This window comes from Neodiprion pinetum, chromosome 1 (assembly GCF_021155775.2).
Source record: "Neodiprion pinetum isolate iyNeoPine1 chromosome 1, iyNeoPine1.2, whole genome shotgun sequence".
Lineage (NCBI taxonomy): Eukaryota > Metazoa > Arthropoda > Insecta > Hymenoptera > Diprionidae > Neodiprion > Neodiprion pinetum.
Window position 1 is genome coordinate 9,125,660 of NC_060232.1, and position 27,129 is coordinate 9,152,788.

At 37.1% G+C, this 27,129-nt stretch overlaps 1 protein-coding gene across 3 annotated transcripts; it reads left to right on the forward strand.

Annotated features, from left to right (window-relative positions):
• Positions 1-26,146, forward strand: zfh1 (Zn finger homeodomain 1). 3 transcript variants are annotated; one of them, XM_069138098.1, is made up of 10 exons: positions 15-84; positions 371-3,136; positions 19,786-19,958; positions 20,696-20,836; positions 20,963-21,260; positions 21,422-21,777; positions 21,903-22,283; positions 22,625-22,957; positions 23,049-23,211; positions 23,459-26,146. In XM_069138098.1, the coding sequence occupies exons 2-10, from the start codon at positions 3,103-3,105 to the stop codon at positions 23,650-23,652; spliced, it is 2,073 nt and encodes a 690-aa protein (XP_068994199.1). In that variant the 5' UTR covers positions 15-84; positions 371-3,102; the 3' UTR covers positions 23,653-26,146. The 3 variants fall into 3 exon arrangements, with proteins under 3 accessions (XP_046481007.1, XP_046480997.1, XP_068994199.1); XM_046625051.2 differs by having other exon boundaries at positions 1-3,136; positions 21,903-22,112; XM_046625041.2 differs by having other exon boundaries at positions 2-3,136.
• The last annotated feature ends 983 nt before the right edge of the window (positions 26,147-27,129 follow it).

Sequence of the window (27,129 nt, forward strand, 5' to 3'; positions counted from 1 at the left end):
ACACAAATAAACGCAAATTACGTACATACATTAAACACGTCGTTGAAGAATACATAAAGAAAGAAGAAATATGTATATATATATGTATGTATATTAATATCTGTTTATATATATGTACGAATGCATATGTATATACACGTATATTATATATTTACATATATATGTATATATATGTAAACAAAAACACGCACGCACGCACGCTGCGCTTGGAACCTAGTGTATGGATAAATAAACATTCGTTTGGATCGGGCGTTTTTTAATTTAAAAAATCACAAGTTTGAATATTGAATTAATTGAAAGTTAAAAAGAAGAAGATCGAAGTACAAGAAAGAAGAAGCATTTTCGTTCATTCTTTTCTTTTTTTCGAAAGCTAAAACCAAGAGGTGGTGAGGAAGTACAAGAAGAAGAATAAGAAGAACGAGACAAGAAGACGAAGACGAAGAAGCAGAAGCAGAAGCAGAAGAAGAAGAAGAGGGGAAGGAGAAAAACAATTTCCTTTGTACCGAAGATCCAGACTATACTATACACCACATCATACCGTTGCTTGCAGCCTAGGATTCTTAACAAGAAGAACAACGAGTACAGCATCTCGTGTCATCTCGTCTCGCGTCACCTTTTGTCATCTTCGTCAACTTCTTCGCTTTCGCCGATATTTATATACATATATATATATATATATACATACACACAAATATATATACGTATATATAAATGTGTACGCGTGTGTATATAAACACACACACACATACATATATATATATACATGTATATTAACCGTGAGCCCTTGCGTACCCCGAATATACGAAAAACAATAGCTGCCGATGGAACGAGATTATAATATACAACACATACCATACAGGATAGATAAAAGTGTCCGAGGATTAAAGAGCGAACTATTGTTCGTATGTGTGCGCGTGAGTGTGTGTATTTATTTATAAAAATTTTGTAACATAAGAAAAACAAAAGAAACAAAAAAAACAAAAAAAAAGATAAGAGAAACCTAACGTACACCTATGTGCTGCGCAGTGACGTGAGTGAATAATAATAATAAGAGTAAGAAAAAGAAGAAAAGTAACGAAAGAATAAAGACGTCAGTGCGATGACGATTGTGGAGGCGACGACGGACCGAACGATGTAAAAATGTAATTTTTTCCTGTAACCGTGAGAGAAGTTTGTTCTTACCACTTCGTGGATGATGAACGAAAGACGTGGAATACTGCATAAGTCTTTTCGCGCGGACGGAACAACGCGCGACGTGACATCTTCGCGTGGATGAGGAAAGAAATTAAAAATTAAAAAAACAAAAAACGTGATCGTTAACGACGTTACGCAGTTTTGGCAGTTCGGACACTCGCGAGTACTCTCCGCGTGTGTACGTGTGTTGTTTGTGTGTGCGCGTGTAACTTTAGTTACAATATAACATTATATCGACGTTACACCAGCAAGTACGAGAGCCCGCCTTCACGAATACTCGGGATCTCCGTAATAATACCCCTGGACTATTTAAACGTAGTCGCAAACGCGCAACGCCTCACCTTGCCAGGCAATCAGAGGTAGTGTGAACGTTTTTAACCTCGTTTTTAACGCCGTCGTTCGAATCGCCGATATATTATAACAATAGCCAAGTTTAACAGTGTCGACTTATCTCGACTCTGCGGATCCGTTTTATCAAAGCTTTCGCAGATCGCCGCGACGACGCGGGTTTTTCCCAAAAATTATCCGTGAGCGGCTTTTGATCGTCGGTCGACGGAGAAACCGGGAGTCGACGATTAATACAACGCAACGCGTCCACGGAGAGTGTGAGAAACGACACACGCTACTCTGCCACACAACTACCACAACTATAACTATGCTCTTTTACGAGGCACACGCAAGCCGCTATCACCATATTCTTCATCATCGAACGTTGCCTCTCTGACGCAAGCTAATCTCGTCCTCCTCTCGCTGTCACCGCGTTTATCTCTCTCTTGTACTCTCCCCCGTTCTCGCCAATCATTCGACAGCAACAGCAACAGCAACGGCAATAGTAGTGATGATAATAACGACGGGGACAACGATTTAGAGAAAAGATAACCCGAGAAACGATATATTGACAATATATATATACATAATAAAACGACGATAACTGTGCAAGTCTGACATTTCGATTGTCTTTTGTTGTTTTTTTTTTTTTATTTTTTTTTTATTGAAACTTATCGAATAAAAATCAAGACAACGGCAATTCTGTTCAACGTATACTTTGTAATCAAGATAAACGAAAGAAGAATGAAAAGCTTTCGTTAATTTTACACCGTGTTACGTGAAAGCGTTTTCTCCTTATCTTCTACGTTCCGTTGTCACCTAGTGACTCTGTACTCTCCCTATCTTGCCTTCCCTCTCTGTTTTCGACAACCGGAGTGCGCGTGTTTCAAACTCGATTCGTAGATGTAAGAGTTTCGTGCCGGTAGGCCTCGCTGTCTTTTTATTTTCCTTCTTTTTTTTTCCCCGCCCACCTCAAATCTTTAACATCCACGCGGCCATATGCGGTTATAAACGCTGGAGAGTATAATTACAATAATATTCTCAATATTCCCTTCGTTTTAAAACGAATAAAAAAAAGTAAAAAAACAAAATAAAATAATAAAAAAAAAAAAAAGAAAAAAAAAGGGAACGCTGCATGCGAGTGTAACGGAAACAGTGAATAAAAAAAATAAATAATCGATATAAACAAAGAAAAAGTAACAGCAACGGCAACAACGGTAGTAATGTGAAGAGTGTGCCCTAAAACCTTAATCACTTGAGGCTAAAACGGTCTAATCGTCCATCTTGTGCGTGCGGTTCGCTGAAAAGTTAGACGCGTTTCCGTCGTGGTGATGCCGATAATAGAAATATACAAACAAGTAAATGAATAAATAAATAACAAGGAAAAAACAAGAGGAAGGATATTCAACGTATTTACACCCAGGAGAGGCAAATACAAAGGCAACGTCGATGAGACTGCCACTGTTTTTCAGTCGCTACCGATCTACCGTGAATTCATAGCAACCAAGATTTCGACCGCTCACTTTCAACCCTTTCTTCTTCCCCTTGGTCCTCGTCGTCGTCGTCGCAGCACACGCGAATATGAGCATGACTCTTGTCAAGAATACGTTGAAAGGTGCGTGCATCAATGAAACATATTGAATTTATATGATTTTTCTTATATTTCAGTCCAACATTGCAGAGTTTCACGTCGAATTTCAGGTCACACAAGCATGGTCGGTGTTTCTTCTTGTTTATATCCATTTTCTTTAAATCGCATTACACATCCCGAACGTAATAAGATGTTGAAATCCATGAAAGAATGTTCGACAAGCGACGATAAACATTTTTCACACAGCGCAAAACTGGCTCATGATCGTTACGTGAAAAAAAATCTACATTCAGTTTTCCCGAGCACACGATTGAAAGGTTAGAGGTGAAAAACTACAATTCCTGATTCACAGGAGGATCGGACCATAGAATTTTCACAGAAGCGTTAATTTTATTCGTATAATTAAAAATGTGAAAAATTCAAGTAAAAAAAATTGAAAACATATCAAGTCGTTATACACAAAGTCGAAATATAGAAAGGTCGAAACATGGAACAGCAAAAACGAGAATCTGGATACGATTCTACATTACGAAGAGGAATTCTGACAATTTCACAATTTGGCATTATATGTTCTCAGCTTTGTAATCTTTCACTTCTCCATACTTGAACTTTAAAGATTTTTAAATTCTATATATTAAATTTTTGCTTTTTTCAAAATTCGATTCCGTTGCCCTCCGATTTTTTCATCTTTCCATATCCTTACTCCCCCCCACCCGATTGAAACGTTAAGCTGTGAACTCTTACCTCGGCATTAGCAAATTTTCATTCCTCGATTGATTGTGAGAGATAAAAATTAATTGGACAAAACTCTGCACTCCATGACGCGATTGCGATTAATTAGATCACCGCATCCGTTCAACGACCCATTGTCTCTCTCCTCCTGAATCATTCCGCTTGATAAAATTGACTTTCCTTCTCTCTTTTACAGCGAGATAAGTTTCGCGAACGAGCTGCGGGCCGCGTAGCGCGAAAAGAATACACTTGACTTAATTTCAGTCAGCTTACACACGCACACACACACACTTGTCATATAATCAATTCGTTAAACGTATTTATAAAAAACAAAAAGAGAGAAGGACGATGATATTTTCACCAGCGGTTTTAAGCTCGTGTGAACACCGGACGCATATATTTCCTTATATTATACGCATATACGAACGAAAGAGAACTATAGCAACGATATATTTAGCTGGAGGAATTTCTCCGCGCCGTTTCTTTTTCGTAGATCACCGTGTGAATCGCGTATGTTCCTCTCGGATCTTTGAGTATAAGTATGTAGGTATGTATAGGTATCCTTCTCCACCTCCTCCTCCTCCTCAGACCGAAGCGTCACACGTGTAGCCTCCTCCTCGATCACGACTCGCAAGCCGACTCCGTCATCGTCGTACAAAAATCACATCGTCATACGCGAACGAACGAACGAACGGACGCATGGCACATAAATATCTATAAAGTCTGTATACCTATATGCATACCTGGTTGTTTAATCATAGATTTATATTAAACTCCGCGCCGTATGGTTTCGAGGTTTATCTGTTATAACCGGCTACCTTCCTATTTCACACCGATACGTACATTCGAATGTTTATAATATTCGAGGTGTAAATATTATATGCGGGCTTGATTTACATATCATGCGTATACGCGAAACAGAGAGTATTCCCGTTTGATAATTCACTTATGTGTTTACTACTTTTCATTATGCAATATCAGCTATATTTCGATCATCTCAAATTGTTGCAACATTTGTAAAGTAAACGGATTTCGAATCTTGTTTTCAAGAGAATCCCTAAGACGCGATCCGTGCCAATTTTGCAACAGAAAAGGACTTGGAATTTTGCAGAACGTAAACAAGTAGAAATTGTTGCAAACGTGTTTGTACAGTAGGCAGGTATCATAAACCGCCTGACGATTAAACAAACGTTATACTCGCGGTCAGAGGTAAAAAGTAATTGCAAAACAAACCTCGTCTCATATTGAAATTATCAAGTTCAATTTATCTCCGAGGTATTATAAGTACAAGGTCCGCGTACAGGTGATTTTTATCTTGTTTTTTTCCCGCGAGATGTTTATATACATTTACATAAATATACCTACATTAATATGAGAGTGCGGCGAAGAAGTCGGCGTAAATATTATGATTACCTAGGGAAAAAATATAAAGATTTCAAATATATATATATATATATATATATATATGTATATATGAACCGACACACGAAATTTCCTTGCCTCATTCTGATTACTACTACGTGGATTATTTTTTTTAGATAAGTCGTATTTCAATCGAGAATTAATATTATAACGAAAGATTCGAACTTGACTTGGAATTTTTTTTTTTTTTTTTCTATTTTCGTCGCGCTCTTTGATCTCGTTTTGCTATATTTCATTAATCGCCGAGTAATTTGCCACGAAAGAAGTTCAAACGAACCGTAACAATTTTCGATTTCCTACAATAAAATCGAAAGGATCAGGGAGGCCACAACTTTCGGTAAGAAAAAAAAAAAAAAAAACTTGCAGTAAAACCTTTTGTAAATAAACACTTGTACAAAGTTACGATTTTGGCAGAGATTGCGTAGCACTTGGTCAAACATATAAAAATTTCTTTCCTATATTGTTCACAATTAGAACACATACTTTGTTTCATTTTCCCGAATCTGCGGAGCGTTGTTTTTCACGTCTGATGCAAATAATTTTTAAATTATATATTACTGAAGTTACAAGAAATTATTATTCGTGTGTTTTCTACGGAGAAAAAAAAACATAATTTCCACGATTTTGCCAACTGTAGGAACTGTTATGCGTAACGTGAAGTTACATAGGTATGTAAATAAGTTGGACGATATATGTTGTTGAAATCCCGTCTTAAATTGCAATATGCACCGCCCGACACATCGTACATCACCGTACGCACACATGATATGCATGACGGTCGTTTTCGTTGAATTAGAATGACATTGTATTAGACTAGACTCGTTAATAAATGCTCCTCGTTCTTTTGTGCAAGTTTAATAACATTGAATACAGTAGCAGCAGCAGCACTTAAATTAGTTAATACGCCGACTCACTATAATCTGGATTGTTGCACACGAAATGATTATACGAAGTTGAACTTTGTAAAATATGAATAATTAAGTTCCGCTTTCCGTGAAGCATTTCGTTGAATTCCGTACAATCCTAAAATTGTGAGACAGCGATCATTCCTTCCCAAAAACCTATCGTCGCATCAACGCCATACGATCTTCGATCTCATAAAATATTCAATTTAATCGACAAAACGGACGTGAACTCCCGATTCCTAAGAATGATGCTTCTTTCTCGAAATATCGTATACGTACGTTTACACACGCGGTGTTACGTTATCGGTATATAAAATTCATGTAGTAGAAGTATATAATCATGTATACCGTGCAACGTTTACAGGTATACGCGAAGCACAATTTTAGAACTCGGCATAAATTATCCGCAACCAAATGTCTTAGATTCTCCCACGTTTTGATTACCAAACGTGCACGTCGTGTATTATTCCATAGAAACGAGTAATGACTAATAAGTATTACGTATTTTCGAATACGTATGTATTTCTGTCCACGCCTGCTGACCGTGCATTTTGGAACACATGCACGTACAGCAAACTACACATGTCGCGTAATACGGAACGATTACGTACTTCGTCTGCAGCAAAGCGTGCTCGAATTTCAAACTCCATACATGTCAACCTTCGATCAAATTTCAATCTCATGTATCTCGCGGATAACGGAGAGATGAAAGTAAAAAGGATGCTCGGTTGACCCCAAAATGCAATGGAATGGATCGAGGAATCGATACTTTGTACGGAATTGTTAATTTTTCTCCGCAAACACCGCGATTCTTGTTACAAAATCGACGACTCGGTCGTTTTTCATTGTGCCTGCACCTACCGAAATTTTCACACCTCTGGCGCCATTCTTGCAGCATGCTGCTTGATAAATGTGAAAATGAAATTTTTCCAGCCAAAAATAACTGCGATATACGACCCTCCTTATTTATTATGTATTGAAATTGAAATTGTTCACAATTTTGTACCGAAGAACAAACAATAATTTATATAACCGAGACAAAAATTTGCTTCTATAACTAGTCCTCATAAATTATAATTCACGACTGTAAATTAATACACGCTTATTATTTACTCGTAAAAAAATAAATCTGTTTAAAATAACCTCATAATTTCTATCGACCGATTAAAATATATTCGTCGATTCAAGTTTTTTTTTCTTTTTAACATAATATCACAATACCTCAGCAGCAGCTAACGGATTTTTTTCGATTTTTTCCTGCTTCATCTTTTGAATACGATAAATTGTAACGTCAAAACTGCAAGTGCAGGTTCAATATACTCCTTCATGAAATTGTGGCGACATAAACCGTACGAGTACCATATAATATTAACACGTTTACCCTGCATACCCTACATAAAACCACACGAGCAGGTCTTTCGCGTTAATTGTTAATCAACCGCTTCTATACACGTACTTGAACATCGCCTATATTATATGGTATGCCTGCAACATTTACTAGATACCACGCACATGCATGCAAGACGTCATGCGGACACCTATAACCTATGTATAATTTTCTGCGTATACGTATAGTAGTCGGTCGGCACATGAAGAGAGTAAAGAGAGCGCCGTGAGGGGCGGTTGATGGGAGTGCGCAACGCTGGGTTTGCCAGGGGCGGTGGCGGGGGCGGGAGGGGGAGGTATGACGTCACGTAACCGTGGGCTGCGGTCCACGAAAGCAATCGACATTTCGCTTCGCACCCTCTTTCTCTCTTTCTTTCTTTCAAACTTACTCTCTCTAGCTCGCTCGAATATGACATTGTTTGTACTCTCTCGGTGTGCTTCCTCATCTCTTTCTCTTTGCATCTTCGTCCGTAACGTGCGTTATAATATGTCGATTTTCCAACGATACGTAATTAAATTTTAGTTTTGCGATGGTGGAAATTTTTTTCTTCCATGCTTTCGTGCATGTGGCATTCCATGCGAACTCGACCTTACTATTAGAAGAGGATAAAAAATAGTGAGGGAAAATCATTGGTCGAGTTGACATGGAATGTCCCGAATATATATATCGATTTACCGGTAAAAATTTTTGTCGTTGAATCGATTCAAATCAAGATTCGAAGTGAATGGTTTCAATGGAATACAAAATCAACACGGCTACCGGTGTCGGAGTGTTTGTAGTCTCATTTACGCTACACCAAGAAATTCATGTCTACCTGCACGTGTTTCGCTTTTTTATCTTCCAACATTATGAATAAAAAATATTGACGATAATAATCATTGTGGTAATTCGTACCTGATATGCATCTTCGACGTGAGAAGTGGCATCATCGTCATGAAGCGAGTAGAGTTCATCATTTGTCCCAAGCGTTCCAAGTATGTACAAAGAATTATCTCCAGATTAACCAAATATCGAAATAATTCTGAAAATATAAGAAAAGAAAATTGTATTTGTCAGATGATACATTTGAATCCGATGTGAGAAAGGGGAGGAGATAACGTCCTTTTGAAGTTCAGGATAAATTTTCAACGCGGCGAAAGTTTATACGGCCATATATACGTACAGGGATGAAAATAACGATTTCCGGTGTCGACCTTTCTCTATCGACAATTTCCCCAGTTTTACGAACTTCAATCAGGTTAATAGCGGATTCTCCCCAATCGAGTATTTTTTGTTGCCAAAATATTTTGGCTACTCTGCTTCAATTCTTTCCATTCGGCGAAACGCCGCTTTCAACAATCGTCACGTGTATGTATATTTATACATATCTAAAAATTTACTCCGCTCGCATGTTAACACATGCGAGAAATTATCCACAGCCACAACATAATAACTCTCAACATTCTAATCAACGCTTCAATAATCGGATACACGTATCAACAAGCGTTGTCTCATCTTATACAAGTTGGACAAGTACTAAATGATACATTGTATTATATAGTGTACAACATACTTGCGCATATCATCGTGAACAAATTATGCATATTCTTTCTTTCTTTCCTCATCTCTTTCTCTTTGCATCTTCGTACCACATCCGCGTGCATCATCCATAGATGAACAACAAATGTCGCGAGTTACAGTCGATGAAATGATCGCGGTTGGTCGGCGAGTTAGGCTGTCGGAGTAGTGCAGTGCACCTCGCATATATATATATATACCTCTCCATCCCCCCGCTCTCTTCTCATCACCGCGACAATAATTGTCTTCCCAGCTCGCGTGCAAGCATGTCGGTTAGTCGGCGAGGCGGAGGAGAAAGAGAAAGAGAAGTGAGACGGAGATGGCGGAGGAGGATCGAGGCTGATGCATCATCAGGGGCAGTAGCAGCAACAGCAACAGCAACAGCAGCAAGTGCGATGGTGGACCGCGCCCCATCCCTGGTCGCAACTCACCGCAGGCTCAATGACCTCTCTCTGAGAAATCATTTACTTCATGCCCAAGTAGAGCCAGTGAAGTTGTAGCGATCGTTCGGGGTTGTCCGCCCGTAGAGTTGGCGCGCTCGTAGCTAGATTCGTTGTACGATTGTTGTTCCTCTCCATGAACTATCGTGTAACGTTGCATTTCATTTATACCTCGATACCTAACTCGCGTATACGTATCTCGCATATTTCTCCGCAGCAGCATCTCCGCATATGCATATGCACGCGTATTAAAACAGTGTATAAATGACACGCACACGCGTTACGAGTATTCGAGACTCTCGATGGATGGACGGTTGAATGCAAGCGCAATGCGCGCGCGCAGCGCCTCGCCATTGGTTAAATTCACCTACCATTCGTCTCGCGTTATAATCCCTGTATAATAAGTTTCTTCTCTCCGCCTGCCTACTTCTGCTCATAATTAGTGATCATATATTTCGTACCTCCGCTGCTGCGGCGTCTTCTTCTTCTTTCCTCGAAACAAGCGTGTATTTTATTAAGTTATACCTGGTATCACGTAGTACGTAGATTACGTGCGTGTGGATACATACATGTATTTGTGCCTACTCGTGTATTTTATAGGCGTGGGTAGGTACACGTGGCTATCGACGGACGTGGGCGTCGGAGATGCGCAAGCATTTCGACTCTTCCCGCATGATTATCAACGCTTCTCTTTTTTATGAGTAACAGCGCGCCGGCACCCGCGCCTCCGATATTTAGGTATCTACGTGATATATGTATATATGTATGTACGTATTCACCGCCGGTTTCGCGCTACCTCTGTCGTAGAGAGCGCCATCTTGTCACACGGCGAATAATCTTGCCACTACACGGGCTGCACGCATACAGTACACGCTGTATGTATAAACGATTGTTTTTATTTTTTGATCTTTTTCCTGTGTGTGTGCATATATATATACATAATGTAAATACAATCAAATTTTATCATCACGACTGTCGTCGGCAAATTTCATTGTTCACGAGTCCATTAAGTTTTATAGGGTTTGACGATTGTGACGAATAGAATGTATCATGAAATTGAGTGTTTATTTCTGTAATGATGACATATTACGTTCTGCGAGTTAATCTATGCGTAATATCGAAGAAAATAAATCTTCTTACGGAAAAGAATGAGATCAATACTTGTACTTTTTTTAAAAGCAGATAACATTTTACACGAGTTTAATCAAGAATAAAATTCACCCTTCACATCTGGTAATGATAACGCGACAAAGTATCTCGTTATAACGTATAAATACCGGAGATGAATTCCGGAGTAATTTTGAGGATCTAAAGTGGCCAGAGGTTATTACAGCTGAAAACTAATTTGGTCTGGCAGGAACGCTGATAAGCCGTTGGTAACATCTGGTGTCGGTTAATTGTACGTACCAGTAGTAACGGATATTCTGCATTGTTTCAACGAAATGATAGAAAATTGATGTTTTTCACTCTGTCAAATTCTGTTCGAAAAAATTAAATTTATACCACTCATTGTCAGGCAAAACTGAAATATCGTTGACACGTACCTACCATGTAGATATGTATGTATGTATAAAACAGAAAATCAACTTGATACAGGTGTTTAATTGAAAAGAAAATTACAAACTATTACCAACGTCGTAACGTTAACATGTGTAATCACGCAGCCTGTAATCATTGAACCCATACAACCACGTATCTCGCGGTTAAACCCACCGCGGGTGGCGCCATCTTGTTACGCGCCTTCAGGCCGCATCTCACATACGCATACATACATTGGTATACACACACCTTGATTGATGTCTGGTTGTCTTCCGCTTCTAGCGGCTGATAATGTATACTGTACAGTAATGTTCATTATAATGCCTTGGGTTTCTGGCTAACTTATTTCCCGTCCGAAATAAAACGCGAGTTCGATTCTATACGAATTATGTGACAATGACTCTCAATCTCTCACAACGACGGTTGCATCGCCATAATCATTGTCACATAATTCGTATAGAATCGAACTCACATTTTTTTATCGGACATCGAAAACAAGTTAGCCGGAAGATTAAGGCATTAGTAAACATTGCCCATGCCAAATACTCATTATTCGCACCCTGCAATAAATTCACACCTTTTATAAACACCTCAGCTGTTACCCGTTTCGACGACGTGAAAAAAAAAAAAACAGAAAAAATCGATTCACCTCGATCTACACCGCGGTAAAAGGTGTTCAGGGGGCAAATTAGTGTCGAGTAACACCCGAGATCCGGTAGCTCTTGGTATAGTAATCGGACTCGTGGAGAATCGGGCCTAACCGAAATACAGGATTATGAAGATGGTGATGATGATGATAATGATGATAACAATAATAACAATACTAACAACAACAACAGCAACGACGACGACGACGACGACGATGTTGTTGCGTGGCACTGCGTATAAGCAGACATATGTACATAATGCAGGAGAACGCGGACGTGTATAAGGTGGTTGGTTGGGATATATATCAGAGAAACAGTAGAGTGTAATCAAGCCTGCGCACAGCAGGAACGCGGACTCCGCTCGGCAAGGGTCACGGCTGCGACCCGTTTCGGAGTTCTTATCGCGTTTGTTAGCGGTTAAAGTTCGACCAGAAGAGCCAGAAGCGAGACGCGCGAAGCGGACGAAAACACCGCGCTCTCCGTGATTAGTGTGTAGGGCTCGCACGCGGTTAGTTCTCGTTCCTCCATTCGTCACCGGCCTCTGTAAACTAAACGTAGTTCAACGGTACATGTACACACGCATGCCCTCATAGGTATTGCTGAAATATTCCATCGCGGCGCGCGACACGTGGAGACAGAGACTCGAGCTCACAAACACGCTTCTTCTTTTTCTATCGCTCGTCATCGTACTTTCAACATTTTCATAGGCGTATGTGGACGCTAAAGATTACGTGGAACACACGTTAACGAGACGGGCGCATTTATATCTTATATACTGAAATCATCCAAACATTCCCTTAACCTCGTGTCACGTACCATGTACTTGTCTTTTCGTTACTATATTCTACGTGCAATATGCGCAGAGTTTTATATAACTTGCGTTACGCGTTAATTGTCAAGTTTGTAAAATTGTAAAACGATCAATAGTACGTGCAACGGATGATGGTTTGTCGCATAATACTACAAACAACAAAAATTGTCCTGTAAAGAAAAGAGATATTGTCAATCCTTGAATAAAATTTATTGCACTGTGACTTTTACACTATTATTTTACCCTTAGCTCCCTTTTTTTTGGTTCTCTCTTCTCGATATGCGTACTGACGAATTTCAAAGGATCACCAATGGGCCATGTAATCTTATACGATCTCTTGAACTCCCAGTAAGAACTACTCTTCTAAATTTCGCCATACCCTCTTGTAGATCAACGTGTTAAGCGGAGTGGCTACCGTAATTTGTAATTTCCTAACATTTTCAGGTTTTCCAGGATTCCACCCATTAAAGGGTTGCACCCTGTTACATCCAACCATTTACCCCGACTATCACACTTGAATAAGAATACTATATGGATAGTTTAAGATGAAGGTTTGTCATACTATGAGGCTTATAAGTTATACGCATATAGGTATAATATAAATTTCAACGATTTGAACTATCACCATAAGAGCGATAAGAAGTGTAATTTATTCCTGCAGCGCAAATATATATAATTTTACTTCGTAAACAAGCATGTGAGTTAAAAACCGGCGTATATGCACAACATTGCCGTCAGAGATCATAAACTATACTTACATATAATATATGCAAGTCAATGAGGATTTATCCGAAGCTTTGAGGCTGACACATCAGGAAAACTTGACAAAGTCGTAACGAAGCTTCAGAAGACGAGTAGTTTTCGCCCGGTTCCAATCAATTATGTTCCATGTGCGTCCAGATATTATATAGAAACAGCGTGAAAAAGTAGTGTTTTTTAAAAAAAAAAAAAGAAAAAAAAAGAATCTCTTCGCACCATATTCTTATCGTGAAAATTTCAAAAAAAAAAATCGACCAGCTGCGGAATCAGGGTACGATATGCGTATAACGTAAGTCATGTAATTGAGAGCGGTCAAATTGATTCTCCCGCGGACGGATTTCCGCAGTAATGGTTATGCGTACCTATAGGAACGAGGCGGAGGTAGGTACCCTACGTATATTGCACGTGTAATGACGATAGGATAGGAGAAGGTGGTCAGGATTGTCACCGTCTGCCCCCGGCCGTGCAGCGCACGTGCCTCATTTAAATCCCACGATTTACGACGGGGACGAAAAGTTACTAAGGGTTGAACGACCCTGGTGCCATGTGCCACTTTTATTGAGCCACCCCTGAATCCGCATTGACACACGAGTCGGGGTCTGACCGAACAATAGTTTGAGAATTGCTAACCCCATCCGTTACTGCAACTGCCCCGTAGGCCGCAGACTTATATACAGTAGAAAATGCCTACCCCAAATCAGCCGGATATACGTACGCGCCAATTGCTAGACTTTGGCACCAAGTGACTCAGAGCCTATTTGACCTTCGCTTTGTCTACGTATTTTGCGGTTAAGGTGGTTGGGTGGTATAAAATCGATACTTTTTGTTAATATTGCTATTCCGGATAGTTGTATTGGGGAGGCGAGGGGCGGGCAAAGTTTACTGAGAGAAATTCTTAGTTCCGGTTACCGCTTAGTCCTTGACTATTTTCATTTTTTACAACGACCGAAAAATATAGTTCTAGGTATAAAATGAAAATTAGTTTTCTAGCTGTTACCAAAAAGTCTAGTATCCGTTACTATTCTTTCTCATTACGATCACTGTTACTAGATTTTCTTGTAACTGTTGCGAAAATTTAACGCTTGTGTAACGATAAATTGATGTTAAAGCCTTATTTGACTAAAAAAGTAAAGTAGACCGAACAAACTGATTTTGCGTTGAAATTACCAAAAAAAGGATCGACAACAGCGCAAAATGCTTACGCGAACCTCGTTTTTCGTAATTCCAACGATTATTCAAACAGTTTTTTGAACGATACTTTTTTTACTGAATTTTTCTAGTTACTGTAACAGATGAAACTTTTCTCAGTGTGGGCCTATCAAGGAAATAATGTTACAAGTTGAGATTTTAACCGCTGAATCTTCTGGTTTTAACGAAAAAACAAAAATCTAACCGAAGACGAGCGTCTGCCGCAAAGTTGGAAAACTGCGGGCAAAGCGGGGTTCATCCTGAAAATTTTTTGAGTTTACTCAAAATTAACAAACATTAAAAATGTATTCATTTACCTGCATTAGGAGACTGCACCGTTAGACTGCGGGGATTTTAAGAGCTTTATTCCCCTTAGAAAGTCTTAAAATGTAGTGTCTGTATCTTACATATACGCATGTGAAGTTCGGTCTATATTTAGACTTTTCGGCAGTGTAAAGGTTAACATCGAATTAAATATATTTTACTAGGACTAGTAAAAAGTTCGACAAAATTTCAGGTAGGCCGCCACTTTGTCCGCATTTTCCCTACATTTAGTATGGATTATCAGATTATTATATTCACGCGTTACGGAGATCCGTTTAAAAATACAAAAACAACAAATATATACTGGAATTATTGTGCTCAACCCTCGAACTATATGCTGGATCTTCTAGGGAACAGTCGATTTCTGAATATCAATTTTTATGAACAATATTTTAAAACTTTTGAGTTTGCCAACTTTCGGACAATTTAGTAGACATTTTGAGAAGAAACCCTGATTTTTTTCAATTTATTGAAAGTCTAGAACTCTTTGAGAAAATGTATGTACGAAAGGTGTTAAAAAACAAGTCTACAAACGGTGGTTTAAATAAAACCTTAGATATCGATGAGATTCATTTGAAATCACTTCGAAATGGTTAAAATCTATGAAGTTAGTTGCATTTCATTCCATGATAGCTCGTGATATTCAGAAGACTGTTTTTCCCAAAGTCACTGAACCAGATTCTCTTATTTTGAGTAGTCATTTCATCATTACCGTTTATTGATTATAATAAATATCATATCGGTGCTATGTTGTAATATTAAATATTTAACAACGCCGACGTGATAAAACAAAAGTGTTTCCGTAAATATGCGTAAAACAAGTTTCCGAATAAAGTAAGTAATTGTAGAAGGAAATCAAGAGAAATATACGCTAGATCTTCAACCATTTCGAAGCGAGTTGAAATGATCCTCAGTCTTTATACCGGCTGCATTGAATGCCACTTAATTGAGATATTATAAGAGTTACGTATCGTTGACCTGTCAAAGTTGCAGCTAGCACAATTCAACACAGAATGTGAATCACAAATAATAGAAAATATCTTCTGTTCCACGCAAAAATAATGCCAGAAAATCTATTCCTGCAATTGAATTATCCCTGATTCCAAGAATATATTTTCTAGGCGTTATTCTCGAGTGAAATAGAAAAGTTTTTCAATATTTTTGATTTGCCATTGTATGTAGAATTACGCTATCACTGGAATTTTCACGACACAGTAATGTGAAGGCTCTGATAATAGTTAAAATTAATAAGTGACTAAATTTATTATAAATTCAGATATCCACTTGAGGAAAATTTTCTTCGATTCGAAACTTGAAGAGGTTTAAAATCGGTGATTTTTAATAATTATATTTTGATACCTTGATCACTGAAAGTCATTTGCACTCCATATTCAAAGAGACGTCCACGGTTCTCTGTACGAGGAAAAGATATGTACCCGAGCAAATACCGCATCAATTGTATTTTTCCTTGCGTCGTTGTATTAATCGCGCAACAAATGCGGTTAGCTGGAAAACAAGGTATAATGTACTGATAAGCGGCTATTTACGCAAATACTACATGTATAATAAAGTGTGCGAATTAAATTCTTGGAAACAGTCGACTGTAACTGGAACATTATGAAATTCCGTTGACCTTTTCGATGCGAATTTCGAACGGAATCGCATCAAAAAGGTCAATACATATAATACACACGCTTTATCTGTTCAAATATTAAGTTATAAATTTTATGTCTACACGTTGTCACTTTGTAAGTTTGCAATCTACTAGATACCGTACATATTATGTACATAATTAAGCAGATCGTTATATAGATAATTTATTATACGCATCGAGTTAATCGCTGGTTTAATTTAAACGCACAAAAACAACGCAATTTCTATATTTTTTTCTCCTTTAATATCCATACCGATTGACACTTCAGCATCTATTTGATAAAGTTGTTGTAACGCTGCCTGTAATTCTGCGATATTCGATTGAATTAAGCAAACGCGTTGGAGGCATCAGAATCGGAATGCGAGAAGTTCCGAACCCGTTAATAGCGCGTTTTTATCCAGCTAAATTGTTTGTATTAAAAGAAGTAGCCACGCGTAGTTACGCACATACGTGCACTTACGTGTGTATAAATATAGGTGTAGCATACGTGTGTTATATTATACGTAATGCGGATTACGTCAGCCGAGTTCATGTCGAAACGAGAGCAAGACAACAAAAATATAGGAGAGAATAGCGCACATCCAGCGGACCAGAGATGATAAAAAATAACCGACCGGGATTGGCTTTGGCATTTAAAACTTTATAAACAATTTTATTTGCGTTTTATTATCACGAATCATCGCTGATTCTGCCACTTCATGTCTACCTATACATACATATATATGCACATATTATATATACATATATATATATGTGTATAATGCAATAATTTAGAAATTCAGGTACAAAGTACTTTCGAGCTACGCACAGTTGAACCCGATCGACCCTTTCGACTTTCCTCTCTTCCGAGATATTGTTGGCACATACCTGAAGTTAAGCGTAAACAGCGCTTGTTTTCCTGACTGAAACGATGTGTGCTCAAGAGTCTACGAAATGATAAGAGAAGCTTGTATCATTTTATTGTCATTGCTCACGAATTAATTTATCAAAAGCTTTATTCAAGTTAATTGATAACTTTGAGACTCGAAGAATACAGCAAAAAGATTATTTGTCATACTTCCTTTACCAATATTTACGTAAACGTGTTTTATTCAAGAAATATTGAAATAAGAAGTGATTTTTCAAGTTGTGTTACGTGGATCTAATAATTTGTGGGATATTTAATTTCCAGTTATGCATATGATACCGAGGGCTGAAAATGACTTTATAATAATGAAATTAAACAATCCTCAATACATACAAATAGCAAGATTCGTGATTTTCAGGCGACAATTTGTAATTTTTCTTTTATTTGAATTAAAAAACTGATGTTACTTACACATGATGTAATTGAACTACAAATACGAGTTAAATAACATTCCTTGTGACTATGCGAAGATTCTCTTCGCGGATTCCCGATGGTTCGCAACCCACCCCGATGATTCATTTCATGTGTAAAATCCGCGCAGCATTTATATTTCAAACTAACGATAAAATTATCGCAATTTCGCGAATGAGTATCCGTAAAATACTGCGGTTGAGGATTCTTTTTCACGCTCGATAATATAATTATATTTTAACAGTTTTCCATGCTTGCTTCCAGGATTTTTCTCCACTTTCTCGGAACACGTTACTGTGTCGGTTAAGGAAAAGTTACGGTAAATTTTTGATGAGAAACAAAGAAATATTTCATGTTATAGCTAGCTTTCAAAATTAATACTTTCGGCAAGATATACTTGATGTATTTTCTAATAAAAGAACTAATATTATTCTGCCATCACTTATATAATTCGAAAAGAGAAAGTTTCAACCCTTGCGTGGCGCACTGGGATCTCAGAAACCCCAAAGTGGAACGAACCCTCAACTCCCGTTTCACGAAAGAAAACATTTTTCAACCGACTATGTATATCTCAGAAGTGAAATCTTAAATCCTTACGACTTTGCCAATGCATAAATAAATTTCTCGACCAAACGCCTATCGTAAGTAAACTAAATTAAAAAAAATCAAGATACAACCATATCACTCTGAGTTATGATCAAAAATCGCGTGGAGTATACCAGAGATCCCGGTGTGGCGAATATGTCCCAAAAAGATAGGTGTGGCATCCGAGGGTTAAAGCTATATATCTTACTTCTGCGATAAAAATTTCGCAATTTATCTAATAAGTAAGCCAAGTCAGTGGGGTCTAAATCTTAGTTCTAAAATCTTCGAATATTACACAAAATCTAAGAAACTCGGTGTTGAAGCTTTTCCTGACAAAGAAAGTTGACACAACTCGATATGGATTGCTCAGAATTCCTGTCGAAACCTAGCTGATTAGACGTATGTGTAAATTGATATATTTTTAAATATATCCTCGTCGTGAGCTTATTCAAAGCATATTGATAAATAAATTTAAGCGGTAATGGGGGCGGCTTTCCATGCGATACAACCAACGTACATACGTCCAAAGATTGAAACATTTGTCTGGGTATGGGTAGGAGAAAATTTGACGAAAAAAAGGGTATAAAATTGACGAGTTGGGTAGGTACAGAAACAACTGCAGCCCCTACATTGTAGGCGTAACCGTTTGCCAGAGTCGGAGAGGAAGAGAACGGGAGGAGAAAATGGGAGAGAGTACGAGAATCGCTAGCCAGATAGAGTCGGATAGATAAAAAGGTGGGGGGCTCACAGCGCAAGCGCTATTTTCTCATCCGCCCTTCTCTCTTCGCTTTGCCTTGCATTTCGAACCGTTGACTTTGTCCCTTGGAGGTCCTACGGTCGAGCGAATGAAAAAGGAAAACTAAAGGTTCACTGAAACCTCGAGATGCTGTACGAGATGTATTACATTTATGCGACATGTATACATATGTATACATATATACGTATATTTATATGATATATAGAGAACAAATTTTACGATCAAACGAGATTTAATTCCGACCCTTCGTAACCGAAGTGATCACGCCATTTTTTCGCTAAAAATTGACCAACTCTTATACAAAGAGATAACGAAGAATAAATCCCGAAATACCGACATTTTACCTCATACCGCCGCACAAAGTGTCTTTCGCTCGTATGTTGTATTCGGAAAAAATTAATGAAGAAAGTATACGATGATTACAAGAGTAATGATCTCGTATTTCTGAAAATTGAAACTTTCTATGAGATACGATGACTTTCGAATTCGAAATGAGATGAAATGTTGCGTGTCGACTGAAAATGAGTCTGTTTAACAAAAATTGTGAAATAAATTAAACCCTGATAACGTGGGCTAAATCTGTTCTATCTCTAGATATGAAAGTGATATTGAATAAGTAAAAAAGTCTTTTCTCTTTACTGTTCGCAGGGTGTAGCGAGGATGAGGCAGGTGCCGACGGCTCGGCCGAAAATGGAAAACGGTGTCGGCAGTGTAGCATCCTTTGCGTGAATCCAGCAGCCTATCGGCTCCACCTCGCTGACGTCCACAAGACAAGCTACTCCAGCAATAAGCAGAGCGTAAATTCGCAATTCACGGAAGCAGTGAGTTGAAAGAAAAAAAAAAAAAAATCTGAATCCGTTGACGTTTCAAAATTCCGGGACATGTACGGTGTACCTAGCTAGAAATTAGAAATTACTTCTCATCCATGGATGCGTTCGTTGGAGATGCATCATACCGTTTAACACTTGCGCTTTTCCGCGGAGTATAGTTTTACACTCTCCGCTAGGTGGAGTCTTACCGCCAGTCTGTCTCACGAGAGGAAACGGGCCTTTTAATCCAGTTATAACTATGATCAATTCGGATCACATCTTCCTTTGTAAATGATAGCAGATAAATACTTTTTGAAAAAAAAGCATCGTCATCGATAATTTTTTCACACTACTTGCAATCAAATGATTACTTTAAAAATAGTTTTTACGATAAAGTTATAGGAATGAATTACGATATTCATGCTTGGGTATCAGTGAGACTGGAAAATGAGTAGAACATGGTCAATTAATTAGAATCCGTGACGATGAAAGGCATAAATTTGTTTAGAGTAACTCAAGTAAAGAAAGAAAAAAATAAATAAATAAAATAATGGCAAGTATAGCAAAGAATTTTCCTTTACTTCGGAAAATGTACACCATTCAAATTTTTATACGATTACGCTAATTTTGCGTAAAACTTAAAAAATTGATCCAGACCGCGTGAAATCTATAATCTTAAGTTGGAATGAAAAATTTGGTAACAATTGTAATATTGATAATAACGAGTCACCGCATTTTCGTGATTACAGTCCTGTGACAAGTGCAGCAAAACCTTTGCCAATGTCCACCGATTAATCAGGCACATGATGAGTCATGACGACAGCGAGCATTTGCGAAAATTTAAATGCACTGCCTGTGACAAAGCGTTCAAATTCAAACATCACCTCAAGGTAAAAAAAATGTATAATTTTTGGAGCTTTCAGGATTTTATCTGTATTCGAATCATTCCATTAATTAAATCCTGCGAGCAACAACTCTACATTAATGCAATTTGATTTTATTATTCAACTTCACAGGAACACTTACGGATACACAGCGGAGAGAAACCATTTGAATGTAACAATTGTGGAAAAAAGTTTTCACATTCTGGTTCTTATTCGAGTCACATGACGTCCAAAAAGTGTTTAATCGGCAATTCAAAGAAGTCTCGACAAGGCACAATTGGCAGTGCGAACAGAGGGCCTAAGAAGTGTCAACAATCTTCTCAGGGTAGACGAGACATCGACAACATGCTTGCAGCAAATAACAATACCTATCTTCCGATCCTTCCAAAACTTTCCCCATCCGAATATCTAGATATTCAGCGCGAAGGAGGTAAGGATGATGATTATCATTTTTTATTTGTAGATACATAATAATTTTCTCGTATCTGTCATTATCCAAAAAAATTTGTACGAATCTCGTCATTACCAGTACAGAATTTGAAAATAATTTGTACTCAATTTAGACTCTCTAACGTCCTGTTCATTTTTTAGGTATTTACGACGTTCCTACGTTGTTACCTCGCATGGTGGGCTTTAGTAGCTACTTTCTACAATCGTCCCTTGGTAAAATTTTGAGTCAACTCCATTCTAAGAGGGTTGACGAAGTGACGGAGCAGTTTGAGTCCCTTAGAGAAACCATGAGTCCGTCTACCGCAGATTCGGAAGGTACAGAGGGAACCGAAGGAAAAGAATCACCAGCTTTAACAGATCCTCAAGGCTTGGATGCTGTGCGACGTATTTTAGAAACAGTAAATACATCTGTAACTAAACAACTTCTAGAAGCCAGTGTAAAGAAGTTGGCTTGCTCACCCGCAAGCATCAAAAGAGACTACGACGAAGACTATCAGGTGATTTGATGTTTTGCAATACAAGCCTCATATATTTGCTGTTAAGCCGTCAACTTGACTCAGCAACTGCGTACCAACTGAATATTGAAAAGAAATTCAAAGCTAATTGGAATACATTGTTTCAGGATCAGGATAGCGAAATGTCTAGCGAGATGACACAATACCCAGACTGGCCATCCACGGATCCGTATGATTCGCAAAGCGAAGGACTGGCCGCAAAGTTGGAGGATGCGAACCAGAATCAAACTGAGTCATCGGTAGATGATAGTACTAAGAATAAAACAGTGGAAATGGAAGTTGATATTTCGGATCAAGACTCCGGAGAAGAAGACGACGTAAGCCATACCATGAACGTGGAAGGAGGGCGAAGAGTTAGAGCACGGTCTTTGATAGACGACGAACAGCTAGCAGTACTTAAAGGCTACTACGCTATAAATCCTCGTCCTAAGAAAGAGGAAATCACTATGATTGCAAATTATATAAATTTTTCAACGCGAGTCGTACAGGTAATCGAAAAATATTGACCAGGATACTCTGCTATATTTTCCGGCCTGTGCGGACTCAAGTGTATATTTGGGCGATTTCTGTAAAGCAGATATAGTTTCAATATTTTACCAGGCTGAAGTATGAATTAAAGGGTGAAATTCGTTTTTTTGTGTTTTTTTTTTTTCTCCGTTTTCTCAACATTTCAGTTCACCAAAAAAACGGTTTCAGTCATGCAGAACATGACAAAGTAAACTCCTTACGATAGAAAATGCTCATTGCTTAATTCACGCGGAGATCCCTACTAATGTGCATTACTTTTTTTATTTAAACAAATTTCTGAAAAAAATGATATTATCCGTAGGTTTGGTTCCAAAACTCTCGAGCAAGAGATCGCAGGGAATCAAAAATGCCTGAACTCTTACCGCTGTTTAATGCTGGTAGTCAAACAACAACCGAGCAACCTCTAGATCTGTCAAAGAAGGACGTACTAACAATTACGGCTGTAAATGACATTACTGGTGATAGTTCGAGTAAAAATTCCAACAAATCAAACTCAACAGTAACAGAAGACATTCCTGTGACTCCAACCCCTGACATAGACGATGTTGACGATGCGCCACTCGTCATAGACGAAGAAACAACTGACTCTATCGACATAAAAAATCAATCTACCACTGTGGATATTATTTCCAAGGTAAGAATCAAAGTTCAACAATTCATCGATATTCGGTAGTCGTTTCAACTACTGAAAGACTTCAATTTATAATTGTGGAAAATATTTTCAGAATCAATGTCAAACTCCAATAAAAAACGAGAATGACAGTGCAATACAAGCAGAAGTTTCAGCTAGTGGGGAAACAGAACAAGAAGGTCTCTACTTCTGTGACCAATGCGATAAAACATTTTCAAAGCATAGTTCTCTGGCGAGACACAAATATGAACATTCCGGTAAGTTGATCATATTACCCGTGCCGATTGTAGTGGCTGAATTCTATTCCCCATTATAGTACCAGATGTTTGTCATCGAGGTGAAAATCATATTAAACTAATGTAGAAAGTGAAAGAATTTTTTGGATGCTTTGTGAATGTATTCTTTATTTCAATTAATTTCCACAGATTACTGGAGATAATTTGAAATTCAGAGAACTTCGAAGTCCACGTGTTTAATATAACTGTATTTCCTAATTTGTTTTAGGTCAAAGGCCATACAAGTGTGAGGAATGCCCAAAAGCGTTCAAGCACAAGCATCACCTGACTGAACACAAACGGTTGCATAGCGGAGAGAAGCCATTCCAGTGCAAAAAGTGCCTCAAGCGCTTCTCTCATTCGGGTTCTTATAGCCAACATATGAACCATCGTTACTCTTACTGCAAACCGTACAGAGAGTAGAGACGTGTTAAAAAAAAAATGTCTCTCAATATCCAAAGGTCTACTTTGCGCACAACCCAAGTACGTACGTACAGATGATCTTTTTATTCAGGACTTAGAGTAGATTTCGTTTTTTTAAATATTTTTACCACCTCGTGTTAATGTCTTTGCAATTACTTGTTTCTACGAGATTGGCAAAGCAAAAATTACAATGGCCGAATGCGCAGAAGCTGTTCATTATTAAAACAGTTGATCGGTTATCAATGGAAGTCAAAATACGTAAAAAGGTTTATGTCGTTGAAGTGAAAACAACTTTTTTCAATTTTTTTCTTTACAACCTGCATTACATTTTGCCTATGAATTTGTATGCATTTGACACAGAGGATACCTTTACTAACAGTACTTCCTAAGTATTTTTAAGATAACACGAGCTGGTACATGCCGAAAATTTATCATGTTTTGCGATTTGCATTTCGTTGGTAAATGAATTAATCAGATCACGAGCAAACCGTGCTGCTTGATCATTCCAATTGAATATGCAATTTTCGATCATGTTATCATCGGCTGGCTATATATATATAATATATATATATATAGTAGTACGTATACATGTAAGCAACCAAACAACACGTAACGGTACCAAAAACGCATAATGCAATAATAATTCTATTATGATATAATAATAATAATATTAATAATAATAACAATAATAACAATAACAATAATAATAATAATAATAATATAATAATATACATAATATTTTATTATTTTTATTAACAAAATATTATATATACCGTGACAATAATAATGAAAAAAAAAAAAAACTAATTAATGTACAAATTTGTTAGCTATACATTCGCCTAAGGAGTGCGATTTACATTGACAAAAATAATAATATTAATAATACAATACAGTGCCAGGCTATTATACAAATATTTACTCTCATACACGGATGTTGAATTCGCATACGTAATGTGCAAAAATGTGCTTGTATGCTGAAGCAAAGTTAATAATCAGGTTCATATTGAAATTTCGGCTGTGTTTCGATTCGAAAACCCGTGTTTTTCTCGTGTAACTCATTCAAGTTTATTGATCAGACACCGAAATGAATACTTGACCATTCCTTCAACAGAATTACAAGTTGCTCGCTTCAAAGTTACGAGTATTTATTCAAATTTTTTTGTTAGAATTTCATTCGTGTAAAGTATTAAAATTCATAGAACGGGAGAATATTTGGAGATTGATGAAAATATTCGCGCAGAAATTGCTTTAAACGTATTTGAAAAAAAAAGCTTCATAAAATTTTGTTAAAATAACACATTCCGTACCAGAGATACGCTAAACGGTAAACGGTGACCATAGGAAAAGTTGAAAAATATTTTTGCACGCGCCAATCGAAACACAATCGTACTCTAAATATGATGTAAAAACCCTAAAATTCAAGATTGCCTATGGTTTATCTAAATATACATATTTTTTTAACGCTAATTTTGAAATTGAAATGAAAACATGCATCAAGCAATTAAAATATTAAAAAGAACACGAAATTAGTAAATAAAATTGGTGATTTTTTTACTCAATTACGAAATTGGATAAGGGCAATTAATCAATACGAAAATATTGAAATAACGAATTCTAAGATGTCTTGGCACAACTTTTGATAGAGCTTAACGTAAAGATCTTACTCTGGTTACCACAAAACAAAAAAGGAAAAAATAAAATAGGATCTGATATTTCGCCTCCTTTATCTAAATTACTTCTAACTTGATTGAAAAAAAGAAGGAAGAAAAAAAAACAAACTTATTATTATATTATAGTTGAGCTTCAGTGGCCCGGGACATCTGTCAAAGAATATTGCGCGTAAAAGTATTTTTAATGTTGCGCTTGCCAAAAATGATGATAATAAATTATAAAGAATAATATACAATAATTTCATATATAAAGAAAAAGAGTTAATTGTCAAATTATAAGCAACAAATTTCTGCTTTCATCGAATTTTATGGCGAGACGTTCCGATATTTAATCAATTTCTGGATATCAGAAAAAGTTAAATTAAATTTTTACCTCCGTAAGGGTCGCAAGTATAACAGAAAATAAGAACTGCATGAACATTCTTTTCCAGAAACAAAGAAAAAAAAATTTTCTAATATTTCTTCACTGATATCGGAGGCCTAATTATTATTAATCCTAAGTACGATATTATAAATGCTTCCAATACTGTACTATTAAATATTATTACGATATATTTGTATGATTTTGTTTCAAAGATGTGAATGTAAAACAGTATATATTCCACAAAAGATAATACTCAAGAACGTATTTTATAACAGTTTATTCATCTTTTTATTTACTCGTAAACACAAGTGATAAGTGATATTGTTATGAATAATAATACCAAATATAATTGCCATATAGCGTTTATCCAAATGCTATAAAAAAAAAAAAAAAAAAAAAAAACTTGTACTTCCTTATACAAAGGCTACGGTTATCCGCGTTGGGCATCGTGGTACAGATTGACGAGCAAGCAAGCAGATAATATGAATGCTTATAATACTCATTTATAATAGTGTTAATCGATTAAGAAATATATTTTTATATAATTATAATATAATATATAGGATATCAATAAAGGGTCGCACACATGCAAAGTTGCGGTAGTCTCATTTTTAAAACACTGACAAAGAAAAACCTCTTGATCATCTGCTACATGACAACATTCGCGTCTTTGCTAACGTCTTTTTTATAGATTTCGTCACAGGCTAAGAAGTTGATTTACGCGAATAGATTTTGTCGCAGCGGTAACAAGTTTGGCTCGGTTTCACGTTCGTTTTCATTACACCGCATACTTTTAATCATGATTTCATACTCATTAAAAGTATGCTGTAGAAAAACTGTGCATGCCTTTTATGAAGAGAAATAACAATTTCAGTTCAAAAAAGGATCATTTACTTTACACGCAGTAATATTTCTCTAAATATGTTTTCGCACTCCCCGCCCTCCCTGTCGAGACGCTCTCTAGAATTCTTCCTGGTTGTTGCCATAATTGTTGAAGCAACAATATACAAACACCATACGATGCCTTCCGTGAACGACCGAGCTTACCTAGTTACTAAATATTGGGACAAGGTGAAATCAAAAGTAGTTATTTCAGCCCATTTGTACATTTGAACGCGGAATACTATATATATATATATATGCGATATATACATGCATACATACATACATAATATGTTTATTTTCAGTAAAGTATATGTATGACGAGAAGTTGAAAAAGAAGAATTTACGATTATTGGTCTACATGACTATTTTTCTTTCTTTAATTTCATATAGCAACTACTGGTCATGCCATTGAGCTTTCCATGACTATATGTATACATACAATGTGTGTGTATATATATATATATATATATACATTACTATATATGTATATATATATGTATTGATAAGTAACGAGATGAAATTGTATATACCTATTCGATACCACAGACAATAATCTAC

What these genes read in the sequence shown, in the direction of transcription:
- zfh1 (XM_046625041.2), top strand. Translation starts at nt 3,103, where the DNA reads ATGAGCATGACTCTTGTCAAGAATACGTTGAAAG. An exon ending in AATTCAAACATCACCTCAAG is followed by an intron (nt 20,837 to 20,962) that starts GTAAAAAAAATG and finishes TCAACTTCACAG; the next exon opens with GAACACTTACGGATACACAG. An exon ending in ACACAAATATGAACATTCCG is followed by an intron (nt 23,212 to 23,458) that starts GTAAGTTGATCA and finishes AATTTGTTTTAG; the next exon opens with GTCAAAGGCCATACAAGTGT.